Raw genomic sequence first — 16,741 nt, 5'->3', positions numbered from 1 at the left:
TGATCATCACATATCAAAATCCACATCTAAAGGTAAAAGAGGTAATGAATCCAGATGCAAAATCCTTTCATTTGATGTAGCTCATTTACCTCATCTAGGATTGCATATGTATATTTCAATTTATTGCAATACCTAGTACAAGTTTTCGTATGGTAGGTTGCTTGTGTTTCTCTCTAACCCATTAGCAACCTACATAATTTTTTAATGGGAGAAATGATGGAGCACTACTGGTATCTATCCCTATCCCGAACATCACAACTCACTAAGCAATGAAGCCTAACCGATCAAAATGAGAATACAACTCAAATGATACTTGAATTGGTGTATCCTTGTGAAAGGTGAACCTCGGCTCTGATACCAATTGAAAGGATCGGTGACGACATTTTAAGAGATGGTGAATTAGGACACTTAAAACTATTCAGCTCCAAAAACATCACAAGATAAAACTGTATCGATTTCTATTTAAATATGCTCTAGATTCATCTAGTGTGTCTACTCTACCGTCAATAGGTTTGCATCCTATAGTCAACCCTAGCAAACTACTCTAGGAAGGTAAACAAGCAAGTGTAGATTACAAGTACGTAAATGCAGAAATATAAATAAGGTAGAGAGAGCAAACTCGGTATAAGGAATTTTTGTCCCATGGTATCGATAGCATAAATACCAATCTTAGTCCACATTAGAGCAGCCATCTAGGCTATAGCTCTTAGACGGCACCCGATCACGACCCTTGAGCCACCTAGCCTCAAGCATATTGAGCCACCAAAGCAAGGCTTCACAAGCCTCTCTTCTAGTCACTGGTTGTCGTCTTCACTTTGGAGCATGATCCACCAAGGCAATGGTCTCTGCATTCTTATAAAAGTGTCTTGACGCCGCTCCACACCAAGTTAGAGGATCAACAAGCATGAGTCACCAAGACTCATGGTGCTAGTGAGTCACAAGACTAAGGTATCAAAGTACCACTTGGTATAATGTAGGATCACTTATTGATCTCTTCTCTAGGCAGCAACACCTAGCAATAGCTCTCACTAGGTCTATTAGTACCAATCACTTTCTAATCTTTTGCTTAATTACCTTGGATGATCACTTTTAGTACTTTGGTGGTTTGAATGTCTTCTCAAGTGTTTATAAGCTTTCCTGTACTCTAGCACACTCGAATGACCGAGTAGGGGGTATAAATATCCTCAACCCCGTAAACTAGATGTTGCTCCAATGATCATATTTTTTGGTACTCACCGGATGGTTCGGTGTGTGCAACATTACAAGCACATGACTATCCAATATATATTCTCTAAAAACTAGCCGTTAGAACTCCACTTTCATTATTGTGAACACCAAATGGTCCTCCAAGTTTGTTTTTGTGAACATCCAAACATCCGGCGTACATATGGTGCCAACCGAGCCATTTTGGAGTTCATCTAGAAAATAGTCTGACGTGTTTATTTTGTGAATACCGGAACATCCGACGTGTATTAGACTTCACTACATACCTTTTTGTGAACACTGAAATATTTTTCTTTATGAATACTAGAGCATTTTTGTGAATGCCGGAGCTTTTGATTTGTGAGCACCGGATTATCCGGCGGGCATAATTTCAGCAGAACAGCCATATGTATTTTGGGCATAAATTTTCGCTTCGAAATTTGATTTTGATGATCTTGGACTCAATAGAAAGTTTGTGAAGAGCTCTACATGATTGTACAGAAATCCATCATATTTGATCACATCAAAATTAATGGAACAAGTTCAATTCATTCCTCTATTTGTCTCAACTTCGATAACTTCTCTTTTATTGCATCCACGAGACTTACTAAAATATATACTTGATAAATATGTTATTCTCATAAAATATTTTATCATTAATCACCAAATTCACATATATACCTAAAAAGATCATGTTTAGGACAGCAGCTAAACAAACACGTGCCTCAACCGTTAAAGTTTGGCTGCCTAAGGTGTAGCTAACTGCAGAAACTAACCAGGGCGTATTTGGTTGATGACTATACATAACTACACTTTTATGCCACAAGACGCTACAATTGTGATAAATATTGACAATAAAACTAATATGTGATAGAGAGAGTTTGGCACGTTATAATTGTGACATCTAAGGTCATCTCTAACAGATACTCTAAAAATTCATTCCCTATAATACTATTACAGCATCTACTAATATTATTACAATATCTTCTATTTTTTCATCTCCAACAGCTACTCTATTTTCTATCTTTTATTACTCTCCTTCTCTCTTCGAACCCACAACACAACCTCTGTGAACAGTGTTATCGGGTGTGGCTTCCCTCCGTAAATTTGCCGGCAGCTATCACGGAATCAACTTCACTGTAGCACCGTTGCCAGTTCTACTGGAGCCACTCGATCGGCAAAAAGTGCTACAGTAGCTCCAGCACAGTGTTTTACGGGAGCTGCTGGAGCTGCCCTAAGTACACTCTAGCCTCCTCAACGGGTGAAGTTTGGCTACCTAAAGTGTGACCAACTGCAACAACTAACCAAACATGTCCTAAACTTACCGGATGCAAGCTCTTGAACACTAGAATACCAACACACAACCACCTCTCCACCAAACTATCATGGGCAAAATGGATAAAATCACCACTAAAATTGAACCCAAAAGCTAGGAATTGAAATGGAGCAAACAACAAATCATCTCGCAATGACACGAGAAAATCAAATCCAACCATATGAACCCTAGAAAAACCAAATCGAACTCATATCGCTACCTAACAAACATAGAGGAAATGGATAAGCAACCCGGATTGAGGAAATACTTAGATGCAAACATCAGTTCATCTTCAATGGACTCAGATCCGACCGCGTGAACCCTAGAACAACCAAACCACAATCACATTGCCACATAACAATAGTATGAAATGGATAAACAACCCAAATCGAAGAAATAAATGGAGCAAACAGAAACTAATCCACAAAAGGACTCTGGTCCAAGCAACTAAACAGAGATGGCAGGAAGAACAACCGGAGGTAACAAAATCCTTGAAATCGCAATCATCTTAGGACCAGGGTTCAATTTATCGACAATACAGGTCAAAATTTGCGGTTACCGAGCTTACCGCTCCGGTCCGGTTTCAGAAACCGAACGATAACCGAATTTGAATTTAAAAAAATTCAAAATAATATAAATAATTCAAAATAATCCTAAAAAAACTAGAGATAATTCTAAGACCTTCTGTGAAAAAAAAATTCAAAAATAACGTCATTTGCATCATATTCTATAGGGAGGAAGTTTGAAAAAAAATGAAAAAGTTAAAACGTGCGGTTCAGTTATTAATTCATGTTAAGTAAAAACTTAACATGCAAACACATATTTTTTTTAAGATGTATCTTAAGAGGATCTTTAAAATTTATTTTACTTTATTTAGAGTTTTATTAATTTCTCCATAATTTTTACAAAGTTCACGATCATAAAATGAATATGTTAAGAAACAACATTGTAATTAACTTTTTCATGTCTACTATTATTTTTCCTACATAAAGCATAGTATAAATAAACTAATAAAAGTGGTTTCACTAATTTTAGAGGTGTGATGGGTCAATTATGAATTAATCTAATCGCAACACATTTACACAATCCTGCATGTTACAATATATGTTTAAAAGACATAGGATAATGTAATAAGACTAACAAAATTAGTTTCGAGTAAATTATGCATTTAACTTGATTTAATAAATACATTTTCTCACAGAAATTTTTCAACCTTTTTATGAGTATAAATACTTTTATCATGTAGATCATGTTACAAGGAAACCAATAAAATTTGTTTCACTTGATTTGAAGCTCGAATGAATTAGTTATTAATTTTACAAGGTTGAGCTAATTTTTGAGTTTTTTTTAACTTCATTGAAAATCAAGAAAACCTCTTGATAAATCGACAAAACCGAGCGGTTACCGATAAAACCCCGACAATACGAAAAATTTGAGAAAAGTACTTGATAAATCGTTCGATAACCGGTCCGATTCGATCGGTTATCGAATAGAAAATCTAGCATTTTTGTCTAAATTTCAAATTTTAGCAAATGAATTTTGTGAGAATTTTAACCGAATATTTTCGGTTGCTGTTATCACGATAACCGCGTATTTTCAGTTACCGCTGGGGAGCGGTTACCGTTTAAAAACGGTAAGTAAAACCCTGTTTAGGACATATACACTAAAATAATGTCTAATATTTAACAAACGGTCCATTAGACAGCAGCAGCTGTTTAAATCATATAACTTTAAGTAAATTTTATAAAACTACAATTATTTATATCTAGCTTATCACAAAATTACTTCTACAATAAATTTTAGATAACTATATGTATTTATATCGTAGTAACACAAAACTAATTTCCAGTTTTGGAACGTGCAGATTCCGTATAGTTTTGGAACGTGCAGATTCACGCGACATTTCGAGTTTTAGGACTTGTGACGTGAAGATGCTATCTCTTCGATTGTTCGTTGGATAAGGCAGAAGAAAAACAACATATAATCCCCAAACCGAAGGGCCACAGTGTTGGAATGCGGCCCATTTCTATTCATAAGAATACAAAGTAAGAAAGTTTAGTCTCGTATTACCAGGTAAGAAGTTATAGATCAACTTAAATACTTAAATCTCTCGCCTTTTTAAATAGAGAAAATGAGAAAGAGAGTAGATTTTGCTATATTCTCACGCGCGTGTATTCGCGTGAATATCCGTGTGACTTGTGACTTTTTAATTATAAGTCTTTTTGCTGCTCTTCTTTTTTTAATTGTGATCAATGTCATAATCAGCCGTTTTAATCGCGATCAATGCTTTAATTCTGAGAGTAATTGGTCAGTTATGGAGGCAGCAATTAGTGAGCAATTTATAAGAGAAAACAGCTCCAAAAGGACCGCTATTTCCCTATAAATCCTGAAGACGTTTAGACTTTTAAGTACAGATCTCTCTGCTCCACACTTTCTTCTCCAGCCATCCAGATCACTGTCTTGTGTGCTATGCTGCTGAATCTCACCAGCCCTTCTCCTTGCCGTGCACAAGGTTAAAAAGTAAGAGATATCTCCGAGCCTCTACCGCCGTGAAACCCGCACGAGGAACGACAATAAAGTTTCTAGGCAGCGCACCTGTACGACCGCTCTGCACTGCTTCATCTACGATCTGCACGACACTGAATCGACACATCGTCAACTTCATCCCTTCATCAACCCGACCGTGAGTTTTTGATGAAACTGATAAATTTTTGGTACTATTGCTTGCTGCTAAAGTTAAAAATATATTCTATCTGTTATAGATTGTAAAATATACATTTATATAAAATTATAAATTTGAAATTAGATTTTTACGCATATTACAACACACAGTACAGTACAACGTGAAGTCAGCACAAGAGCCTCCAAAGCAGGAAATCCATCTGTTCTTACAGTATTCCTCGTTCCACAACTGAAGCGTTCTACAGGTCTTCGCAGTTCAGACATACATGATACGCCTAACACATCTCTAGTAAGAAGGGGATATCTTGGATATATGGCGCAACCGCGCAACCCAGTGATGGAGCCACGTTATGAAGTGTAAGTACACAGACGTCTCTCTGATCTAAAAACGCTATTAATAATAACTAATATGAACCGTAAGAGATCGTGCACCCCTAGTTTGGGGGCTGGCTTCGCCCCTGAAGCAACCTACAGCTGTTCCTCTCGGTCGTCAGATCTCCTCTCACTGCACATGATCATGCTCAGCCTGCAAATTTTCACAGGAACAAACATCACAAGACACGCAAGATATTCTAACGAAGGGAGAGGACTGAAACGTGAAGCCCTCCCTGCACAGCGCGAACGCTCTCACCTTGGCTATGTTCACTTTGTGGTCATCGGCGGCGGCGGCCTTGCGCTGGTGCTTGGCACGGTACTTCCTGAACTGCTCCCTAACGAGCTTCTCGTAGATGAAGGACGCGCCCTTGAACTGCGGTAGCACCAGCCACGACACGAACAGCACCTTCACCGGGTACCACACCGGTATCCTGCACGCGTCGTGGACGACAAGTAATTAGTAATCGGCGAGAAGCGGCACCATGGCTAGTTTGTTTCAGAGCAAGAAGCAGACGAGGCAGACAAGTTACCAGTACAGGACCGGCTCGGCGACCATCTCGAGGAGGGTGATGAAGGAGTAGATGATCCAGTAGGAGAGCCACTGCTCGTCGTCCACCTTGGACGAGCTCTCCATCGCGCACACCGACGCGTACCTGCACATCACAAACGCCCCCCGGTTTCAAAGAATCATTACGCGCGATCACGACTGATCGTCAGCATGCAGCTAGTTCCCTCGGTAAAAAAATAATCTTATCTTCGATGCACTTACAGAGGGTACAGGAGGGAAATGCTTGGCCTGCAAACGGAACAGAAGAACGAGCAACATGTATACACACATCAGACATCGTTTGCACTCGCAAAAAGATCCAAGGATATCGAAAGAAACGATCGATGAAACGGCAGAAATACCCGGCGATGGTGTGGAGATGGCTGATGAACGCCCATGACTTGCCCATTTCTCCTCCGGATCGACCAACGGTGTCCAAACTCTGGACCAGGATCGACCAGATCGATGTGCGCTCGGCTTGCTGAGCTCAAACGAACAGCGCTTGAGAGAAGCAAAGAGTTGTTCTCGGTTGATGCGACAGCGAAGGTTCAGTGGGATCAGCAGGGTGTAGGAGGGCTTTATAGCGGAGTCGCGTGCACCGCAGGTGGCGAGATGGCATCGGATACTTAGCTTGGACGTGGCGTCCTGGGATCGCTTCGAGGTTTGATCACAGACCGGCCTCACCTCACGACGAGGGTGCGAGAGGACACGCGCGTTCTCGAAAGGCCTCGCAGCACGAACTACAGTGGTTGGTGGGTGGGTCAGGTCGGATCGCTAAGGGCTTGACGTGGTTGCTCGCCGCTTTGCATGCCGTCGCCCTGAGGTCCTCGACTTCCGGTCCTCTCAGGCAGGGTGGCACGTGGCGAGCCGCCGACACGTGTGAGGGAGGATGGCACTGGTGTCCACGTGAGGGAGGCAGGGCAGCAGCTTCGGTCGGTCCGTGCTCCTGTGACTCATCCGTGGCCGTGGCTGCAATGCATTGCCGCGTCGGTCCGAATGGGCCGATTCGGGCCATGCCGACCGTCGTTTTTCCAACGAAAGGCCGGGAGTTTTAGGAGCAACTTAACTGGGCCCAGTTGCGGACTGAAGTTTGTTGTCCCTAAGAGCATCTCCAACCGACTACTTATATTTGACCTCTTATTCCTCTTATTTAGGGGCTTCTCATCCATATTTCATCTCCTACTTCTCAGCGCGTTCCAACCGGTCCCTCATATTTGACCCTCTATATTCGAATCACCTCTATTTTATTAATATCTGGTAACTCTCTCTCCTCTCTCTCCCTCTCTCCCTCTCTCTCTCTAGAGCCTCTCTCCCGACGCCGGCCAAAGCTCCCTCTCTCTCCCCGCTCCTTCTCTCTCCCCGACCTCCCTCTCCTCAAGATCCCTCTCTCCACGCCTCCACGGCACGGGCGGGCGGGTGAGGGGGCGACAACGCAGCGTGGGCGGGCGAGCGGGTGCGGGGAAGCGCGGGCGGGCAGGCGTGGGGCAATGCGGCGGTGCGGGAGGGGCCGTGCGCGGGCGCGACGGCGCGAGTGAGGGGTCGGATGAGGAGCCCCTAGATATAGGGGGTGAGAGAGGAGATTTGAAGGCTCCTCAAATAAAAGGGGCCGGATAGGGGGTCGATTGGAGACCGATTTTCATCGTTTTTCCCTCAAATATAGGATAGGGGGTGGGAAAAGGGCTCGGTTGGAGATGCTCTAAAGCCTTCGTGCATACTTTTTGAAGATTAATTAAAAGAACACCCGGAACCTCAGACTAGGGCGGCTCGCATGTTCACCAGACTGTGTTGATCTTGTTATAACCAACAGCAAGATGTATAACTTGGTGCAGCGTGAAGAATCTAGGCAACGTAGTTGGGTGCTATGTGGAAGTATATTTGGTAGTGCAAGACATTCAAATGTCATTTCTTATTTGGCTGTATTCGCCAATAGAGCGCCTTCAACAATATAGCTAACCGTTAGCTATAAAAATAAAATCTACAGTGGCTGTAATTCGCTCATTAAGAGTATCTTTAACAATATAGTCCATCACTAGCTATAAAAATGATTCATACTATCTGTATAATCGACAACTCTTCCAATAAATTAGCTATAATATTTTCTCTATATTTAATATAGATCCACATGTAATAAAGTATTAAAAATCTACATATGTATTGAAATGTACTATAGACTAGCTACACATGAGTAGCTATCTTTTCTCTCCCTCGTATTAACTCTTTTTCACGTAGACAAAAATATAATTTGAACACCTTTTATATAAGTCTGATATGGATAGTTGACACCTTAATTATGTCGATGTTGCGGCATCCATGATCCTGCATCTTTTTTTGAGCGAACAGATTGTGCCAATTTCATTATGATCCTGCACCGACCAGATATAACACGCGTACCATGGTCAATCTAAACTTATCATGAAAGGTTCAGAAGAGAGCCGAAAATGGTTCTAGCAGTAAGATTACTCTGGATCGGAAGAGGAGAAAAGAAAACCTCTGGAACAAGGGAAAAAAAGCTAGGACGTACTAGTACATGTGTGCGCGTGTGTTAAGTGTGAATGTGGTGTGAGTGAGTGAGATGCGTGAGTACTATAATTTACCCCTCTCAAAAAGAAGCTCTGGAGTCTAGAGAGAAAGGTGTTGCTCCGCTGATGCACTCGCTCTGCATCATTTCTCCCCTCCCCTCCCTAACCTGCACCAACCCTGCATCGTCAAGCAGTGAATCACCCTACTCGATCGTGCTCCTCTCAAGCTACCAGTACCAACCTGTTGCCGTCTTCCAGTGAACTGGTGACACCTTGTGGTCAGTGGCCATCGAATTGCTCCCCGAACTGCAAGCAAAGCCCTTCCTTGCTTGCCACCGACACAAAGCGCGCGGGGAAGGTTCCGATTTCGTCGCTGTCGAGTCAGAATTCCAGACCGCGATCCGAGACTCATGTCGTAGCGATCAGCGAGCCAATTTTTGTTACATTTTTTTTTTCAAGTTTAATTGGGGGCGTGTATGGACGTTGTGACGTTCGGCGTGGTGGTAGGCATAGTCGTTCTCCTCTTCGTGCTCGTCCTCGTCGTCACCATCGAGGGCGCCTGCAAGCGCGCCTCCGCCTCCTGATTCCCCCAGAACCCGCGAGCGCCCCGACGCCGTAGCCCTAATGCGCCGCCGCCGCCGCCTCGCCGTCCTGCTCCTCCTGGCGGCCGCGGCCGCGGCCGCCTCCGCCGACGGCCACTCGGAGTCCTCCTGCCCCTTCCACGACCACGGCGGCCACGGCGACGACGAGCCGCACGAGCACCACGGCCACGGGCACAGCTGCGGCGGTGGCGGAGGCGGCGCGGACCACGAGCACCACCACCACCACCACGGCCACGAGGCCCATGGCCGCGACGAGATCCAGCGGCTGCTCCGGGAGGAGCTGGCCGAGGAGGCGGATCTCGAGCTAGAATCCTTCGGTTACGATCCCCACGACCACGATCACCATCCCCACAACCACGACCATGGCCACCACCACGGCCACGGGGACCTGGATTCCGAGACATCGCCTATTGGTGAGGCATTTTCGTTTCGATCCTGTTCGTTTTTCCGCGGGAGGCCTGATTTTTGTGCGTGATTTACTCCGAGGCGATCGATTGATTTGGGGATTCGATCGGCGCAGGTGTGTGGCTGAGCGCGATGGGGTGCTCGCTGCTGGTCAGCATGGCGTCGCTCGTTTGCCTCGTCCTCCTCCCGGTCATCTTCTGTGAGTGCCTCGTTTGGTTCATTGCAATCTGGGGTTTTATTCGCTTGCTGTCCTTGTGCTCACCACCTGAATGTTTGTTTTGTTTCGCTTTGCAGTTCAGGGGAAACCGTCAAAGGCCATGGTGGATTCGCTTGCTGTTTTTGGGGTAAGTGTGGAGCTTGACTTTACTTTATCGAGCTATTAAATGGATATGCTTCTGCAATCGACGCAATTCTGAATTTGCCTCAATTTTTTCCTATCAAACGCTAAGAGCTACCTATTTAATCTACATTCAATTTTTCCTGTTACATTCCAGTGAATGCTGCTTGAAATTACTTAACAGCAAGGTAGTCTTCCTGCAATTACAAACCAGTAAACGGTCATATTTCTATTCACTGAAAATCACAAACAAGAAGTATCTGTTATGTTGTTATGAATTTATTTCATGTGTGGACAATTGGTTCTACGTTTGAACTATTGCCTGTAATATTTGTCCATGGTGGGTGTTAAATAACTTAAAATATGTAGAATTTCATTCTGATTCCTTTCTACTTAGATCGGTAGAGAACAAAACAGTGTGGCTCGTGAATTTGCATACAGGTAGAAGAACGTGGAATTGTGCTGTCTGTTTGTGGCACATCCCTGATCATATAGAATCGTATTGTAACAGATCTGTACTTTCTCCTCTGCTAATTAGATAAAGATATCTCTTTCTCCAGCAAAAAAAAAAAAAAATTGTTTGATGTGCCTCTGCTCTTGTTTTGGTAACATATCTTTTTGATGGATTATGTATCAGCATGTATGTAAGTGATGGAATGGGCTATGAAAAAATGCAAAAGAAACCAATACTTTTTGGATATTTTAATGAAGATTATATTCAGAAAATTGAAGCATGAGATTTTTTAGCTTATGTATATGTATTTGTTTTGCGCTAGTAGTCTTTGTTTAAAGTTCCATACTGAATTGCTCTAGGAAGTATTGGTCTGTTCATACTAAATTACTAATAGTTCGCTCAAAATCAACAATTTTACAAGTTTGCTCAAAATCGACAATGTCGCAAATTATGTGCTTTTCTTGTCTTGTTTGTGGTGTTTCTCCAGGCAGGAGCAATGCTTGGAGATTCATTTCTTCATCAACTGCCACATGCTTTTGGTACATCCTTGATAAATTCTGAGGCTTCTTTTTTGTTATTTTGTTTTAATTTTCTTCCTTCATAGTTCTTGTATTTCGCAGAGTTGTTTTGTATTGTACTCATCAACATGAAATGTCATCAGTTAGCATACTGTTTCAATATCTACTGAAGTTGTACCCCTGTCCCCTTTCAGTTACTTAAAGAAACAGTATATTTCCCTTCATATTTTCACTGGTAAAGGAGGGTATTTCGGAGCATAACAGACTGATGAATTTTTCATAGGGCCTAGAAAAGTTAGATTGTGCAGGAATGTTAATAAATGATATATTTACTCCAATGCAACTTATGGTCCTAAATCAAGTTGCTTGCTAGGCTTTAACTTTTGTATTTTTGTGTTCCTTCTTTTCTGTTATGTTCTTCACCTTTATACTTGTAGATACAGTTCTTTTACCTCATTCGCCTTAGCAGCATACTTGTTTCTCATTTGCCTTACTTTTCTATCGCTACTCAGGTGGAGGGCATTCTCACTCGCATGATCACGAGGGTCACAATCATGTTCATGAGCATGCACATGCACACTCTCTGGAAGATCTTTCTGTTGGGTTGTCTATACTATGTGAGTATATCCTACACATGTATGCTCAATAGTGTTTTCTTTTTATGGCCTTTATCTTCTAGGCCTTTTGGCATATCCATTTTTCAGACTATGCATGTCCTTTCTTGATTGATTGAGTTGCTGTTCTATTTCTCAAAACCTTAATTTTGTTGGTTGTCATTGCCTCTCAGCTGGATATGTTCAATTCTTCTTCAGCATCAATCATTATTGCCCTTCAATATACTCCTATAAATGAAATGAACTTATTCACTGTTTTATCGCCCAGCAGTCCTTGATTTGCTGTCTTTCTCTGTGCGCTAACTTCTAGTCTTGTTGTAATCCTTTAAACCTTCCACTATTTCATGCAGTTGGCATTGTACTATTTTTCATTGTTGAGAAGATTGTGAGGTATGTTGAAGACAATTCACAACAAGGGGCTCATAGCATGGGTCATGGGCACCATCATCACCACCACAAACGGCATGGAAGCAGTGACAAGGCCAAGTTGTATCATGCAAATGGTGATCATGAGGGTAAAGACATGGATCAAGCAGAAGAGGAACCTTTGGTTGATGGTGCAACTGGAAAAATAGACGATGAAAATTCTCATGGGTCAAAAGCTACTATACGGAAGGTACATCCAACTCTGTTTTGGACACAAAACTTTTATTCTACCCTATATGTTTCCCAAATCTTCATTCTCGAGTTGTTGCATGTATATTCTATTATTTTTATGCCATTCATTTACTTTTTGCGAAGTAACATAGACAATGGGAACTAGTAAGTCACCAATGTTTGTGACGAAAAATGGCATGGCTGGAAGAGGTGCATTATGATTCTCGTGGAACCTTACCATCAGGAATATTAGATTAAAGATAAAGACAAATATGCTTCCCGACCATGTGGTACAGAACACTTGTTTGAGCAGACAAATCATCTCAACAAGTATTAGGAAACCATTCATGAAAGGTAAACTCATGGCTAAGGGTCAGTTTGCAGTTCCTGCGCTGTGCTGCGCTTATTTATAAGCTAGTGTTGAAAAGCAGTTGTTAAAATCTTGTAGTCTGTTTAGAAGTTTAGATAAATTATGCTTTACAATTGTTGGTCCTGACACACTTATTGTGTAATTTGACACGCATCAATATCTCCATTTGCAACCTTGATTAATAGAAAAGCAGTTAGCCAAACATTAAAATACTAAAAACGACAAGGGGGATTATAGTAATCCACCTCAATGCCAAATGGTAGCAATTCAATCACTACCTATGAGAAGATATGCCAAGTTTGCAAAGTGTGGCAATGATGGAAAAAGCACCTATTTTACCACACTTGCTGAACAGGTAAAAGGGAAGGTGTTGCCACACGAGTTTAAGTAGAAACTTTATGAATTCAGTGAAGTTAGAACATGAAGTCTTGGTGACAACTGTAAGCTATACATATTCTAGTGCTAAAAGTGGATCAAGTTAAATGATGTCTGTTGTTCTCTCAGGGCAGCTTTGTCTGATTCCCTTTGACAATCTTTTTTTTTTTTTGAATTTTATGATGCTATACATTGTAGAGCCTCATGATCAGCATTTTTTTTAATCGGCCACCTAGCCTACCTGGGTGCTAGGTGCCACCCGCCGCTGCCCCCTAGCATCTATCGCATAGTCACCAGAAATCTGAGTTGAATGGAAAAAGTGATGTGGGTTGACACCTAAGGAAAATGGGTTGCAAAAGGGATATACCTCTTTGAGATGATAATTGGCGACACGATACGTGATCTCAAGGATTCCGGATCGATGACCTGTATGAATCATTGGGTTGAGGGTCACTACAGTTCCCTACTGACCAAATCTAACGAAGAAAGAGAAGAAAATATTACTGTAATTAGGCTGCTAATGGGCTTGGCTCATTGGTTACTGGCTGACTGAGCGTCTCTCAACCTCTCACCCTGAACCTGTCGAGCTAGGCTCGACCCAACTCTCTCCTTAACACACATCTCTCTCTCTCTCTACCTCGCGCTCGCCTCCCTCTACCTCTACTCTTTCTCCTGAGCTGCGCGGCGGCGGTCACCTCCACCATCGAATCTCCTCCTACCTCCCCAGCTCCTGCCGTAGTTGCGGACGCTTCCGCCAGATCAACCCCCGCTGTAGGAGCCGAAGCCCCCTCCCCCCGTCTCCGTCACCGCCACCATCGCCACCGCCCTTGACGTAGGATCCATCGGGGCCGGTGATGTTGACGGCCTTGGTGCGGCCGTCCTCGCCCTTGGAGAGGTAGAACTCGACGGTCGCGCCCTCGGCAAGGGAGTGGAAGCCCTCGGACTTGATAGATGATTGCTCCACGAAGGTCCTCGCTACTGTCGTTGGGGGAGATAAAGCCGAAGCCTTTCGTGTCGTTGAACAACTTCACCGTCCCATGATGTCTCGCCGCCGCTGCAAGTAAGCCCCATCTATATATCGTCCCGTCGTATACTTGTGCGGCCAAGGGCGACGACACTGTCAGAATGGGGACGTCGACCCTGTACGTCCCCGACCCTCGATTCAGGTCGGTGTCCCGGGATCGGGGAACACGAGGTCGACCCCGTATCCTGTGACTATGGTCTAGCATTTTTCAAAACAGTGTTCATGATTTCTTATAATGATGACGTTCCTTTCCGGAAGCAGATCATCTTTGCAGCAAGGTTTGAACATATGCATGTTGCTATCACAACGCTTGCTGGTAGGCAGCTCTCTGTGCGCACTCGACAATTTGTTTCTTAATGTTCCACAGTTGTGCAATTAGCTTACCAGTTGGTTCCCACTTGTTATAGTGGAATAGCACATTTCTATTAGCAGACCAGTTCTTGGGGTGCACACGTTGCACCTTGTGGTGCTGAGAAAGTGAGAATTCAAGCAGAGATCTTTTAGACTATCTAGAAGCAGATATTTTTGCCCTCGATGCTATTGCTATTATAAACTCTGATACTGTCACTTTGCTCGGTGATTTAAATGCATTTGCATAAGGGAAGTGTAGGATGATGATCCAAAGTCAGAATTTTTAATAGCATCTTATTGGAAATAGTTGTTTGTATGCTTGACTGTATGTTTTTATTTCTTTTTTTAGAATTATGGGATAGCCATTTTAGGATCACATGACCCACTTATGAATTTGATGTGTGCTGTGATGAACAGAGGAGCTCTTCTGCCAGTTCCAAAGCCACTGATGGAGAGCCCGTCAATTGTGAAAGTGATCGTACCCCTGACAAAGAGTTGTCAAGTGAAGATTCCTCTGTTCCAAACTCTAACTTGGTGTTTGGATACCTCAATCTTTTTTCAGATGGTGTTGTAAGTCTGTCACCTTAGCTATTCTTATGTTTTGTGTTGCGCAGATGCACATTTTTGTATGTTAGGTTTTCTGAACTTTTTGATAGATTAGATTTTGATGGAAGTTTAGACAAAAATGTTTGAATAATGCAGCATAACTTCACTGATGGGATGGCTCTTGGGAGTGCTTTTCTGCTACATGGTTCTGTTGGAGGGTGGTCAAGAACTTTATTTCTGCTTGCGCATGAACTTCCCCAAGAGGTTACCTTCGCCCCTGAGATTAACTTAAGCTTCAAATTTTACTTTCAGTATGATTAAATCCAACAGTTGATATAACACAGTCATCCTAATATTATATCTGGACATATTCTGCGATTATCTAATATCTATTCAAGTCCATCATTAATACCATCACTTAATCTTCTAGTATCGAGGTGTTAGATCAGTTAAAATGGAGAGCTATTGTACTATAAATAAATAGATGCACTCTATTTGTTTGCCAGTGGCGCAGTAAGAAATTGAACGAAAATACAGTTCAAGGTATATATGGACATGTTAATATGCCACATTGAAATTGGTGTTTAGACCTAATGTAAAAAAAAAAACTCAATCAAAGGGGAAAGACGTCCCGCGAATGAGCTTTAAAGATCGGGGCCCACCGAACCTGGCTGGGGCGGGGACCTCACCAGCGCTGCTTTGAGGCAACCCGGGACTCGTCCGCACCGTAACACAGAAGGTGGGCACACGACCATGCGGCACCCGGGTTCGAGCCCGGGTGGGTGCCATCTCAACGGACGGTTGTGCCATCGCGCTATCAGCGCGTCCGCGCTTAGACCCAATGTAGTTAGTTGGCATGATAGCCTTAGCTCTGAAGGTCTGCATATGGTCTTGTTTTGATGGGCCGAATCCTGGCCCATCCACGCGGATGGGGTAGGGTTTTGGCCCAGCCAAACAAGGCTTAAATGCGAGTAAAATATTTGCCAGTTTTTGTTGCCCCTGAAAGTTTACTTGCACTCTTTCTTCCTTGAAATCTCTCTTTTTGTTTACATGTAGGATGCTTGGTTCCGAACTTCCAATCATCCAGTGTTTCATTGGCAAAACAGTTCTATTGACTCGGTACAGAACATGCTCCTTCTTGATGGTAAACTTTTTTTTCCCCTTTTTGTTAAGGTTGGAGATTTCGGAATCTTGGTGCGCTCAGGATTCACAGTATCTAAGGCCCTATTTTTCAATTTTCTCTCTGCGTTGGTTGCTCTTGCTGGAACAGCATTAGTGAGTTCTTATTCCTTCCTTCTGGCTCTCAAAGAAAAAATGATTGATCTAGATTGGATGCCTTATTCTACTGCTTATGCAGGCATTATCTTTGGGAAAAGACCCAGGACATTCTTCATTGATTGAGGTATGCTCTTTTTTATGGAACTTGAAAGGCATGCATTCTTGGTTTACTGTTGATATGACGTCATTGTTGGAGCTAATTCTCTACCCGGCCTTCGAACTGTCATTTTTTACAGGGATTCACCGCTGGTGGTTTTATTTACATTGCTGTTGCGGGAGTTCTCCCACAGATGAACGACCAGAAAACAACCCTCAAAAGCTCAACAGCTCAGTTGATTTCCCTCACAATGGGGATGCTGGTTGCTCTAGGCATCTCTCTCGTAGAATGATTTGAATATCTGTTTCTCCAGTTGCAACTTCAGGTTGAACTGCAGTTACACCAAGCTAGTATAATTCTTGAACAGCTCCAGCCTGGAAGGTGGGTTCTCTAATTCTCTTGATATAGTACCTGAAAATATCGTAGAAAATTTGGCACCCGATTATAGGTTTGCTTTCATCATTGGTACATTAACATATGACTGTTTTTCAATTACTGCTCAATCCTTAATCTTGCGATCATAATTGTATGA

General features: G+C 42.8%; 2 protein-coding genes across 3 annotated transcripts; one reads left to right on the top strand and one right to left on the bottom strand.

Moving 5' to 3' along the window:
- Positions 1-5,388: 5,388 nt before the first annotated feature.
- LOC133899317 (protein HVA22-like) lies at positions 5,389-6,657 on the bottom strand. The gene is made up of 5 exons (XM_062340304.1): positions 6,485-6,657; positions 6,345-6,371; positions 6,106-6,228; positions 5,832-6,006; positions 5,389-5,726 (listed from the first exon to the last, which is right to left on the bottom strand). Exons 1-5 carry the CDS (start codon positions 6,529-6,531, stop codon positions 5,703-5,705), a joined length of 396 nt encoding a protein of 131 aa, XP_062196288.1. The 5' UTR covers positions 6,532-6,657; the 3' UTR covers positions 5,389-5,702.
- Positions 6,658-8,725: 2,068 nt separating this feature from the next.
- LOC133898965 (IAA-alanine resistance protein 1-like) lies at positions 8,726-16,701 on the top strand. 2 transcript variants are annotated; one of them, XM_062339804.1, is made up of 11 exons: positions 8,726-9,656; positions 9,764-9,847; positions 9,943-9,992; positions 10,927-10,978; positions 11,470-11,574; positions 11,922-12,187; positions 14,706-14,858; positions 14,991-15,098; positions 15,891-16,109; positions 16,192-16,236; positions 16,349-16,701. In XM_062339804.1, exons 1-11 carry the CDS (start codon positions 9,266-9,268, stop codon positions 16,499-16,501), a joined length of 1,626 nt encoding a protein of 541 aa, XP_062195788.1. In that variant the 5' UTR covers positions 8,726-9,265; the 3' UTR covers positions 16,502-16,701. The 2 variants fall into 2 exon arrangements, with proteins under 2 accessions (XP_062195788.1, XP_062195789.1); XM_062339805.1 differs by having other exon boundaries at positions 8,727-9,656; positions 16,008-16,109.
- The last annotated feature ends 40 nt before the right edge of the window (positions 16,702-16,741 follow it).

This window comes from Phragmites australis, chromosome 18 (assembly GCF_958298935.1).
Source record: "Phragmites australis chromosome 18, lpPhrAust1.1, whole genome shotgun sequence".
Classification (NCBI taxonomy): domain Eukaryota; kingdom Viridiplantae; phylum Streptophyta; class Magnoliopsida; order Poales; family Poaceae; genus Phragmites; species Phragmites australis.
This window is presented reverse-complemented; position numbering and strand designations above follow the sequence as displayed.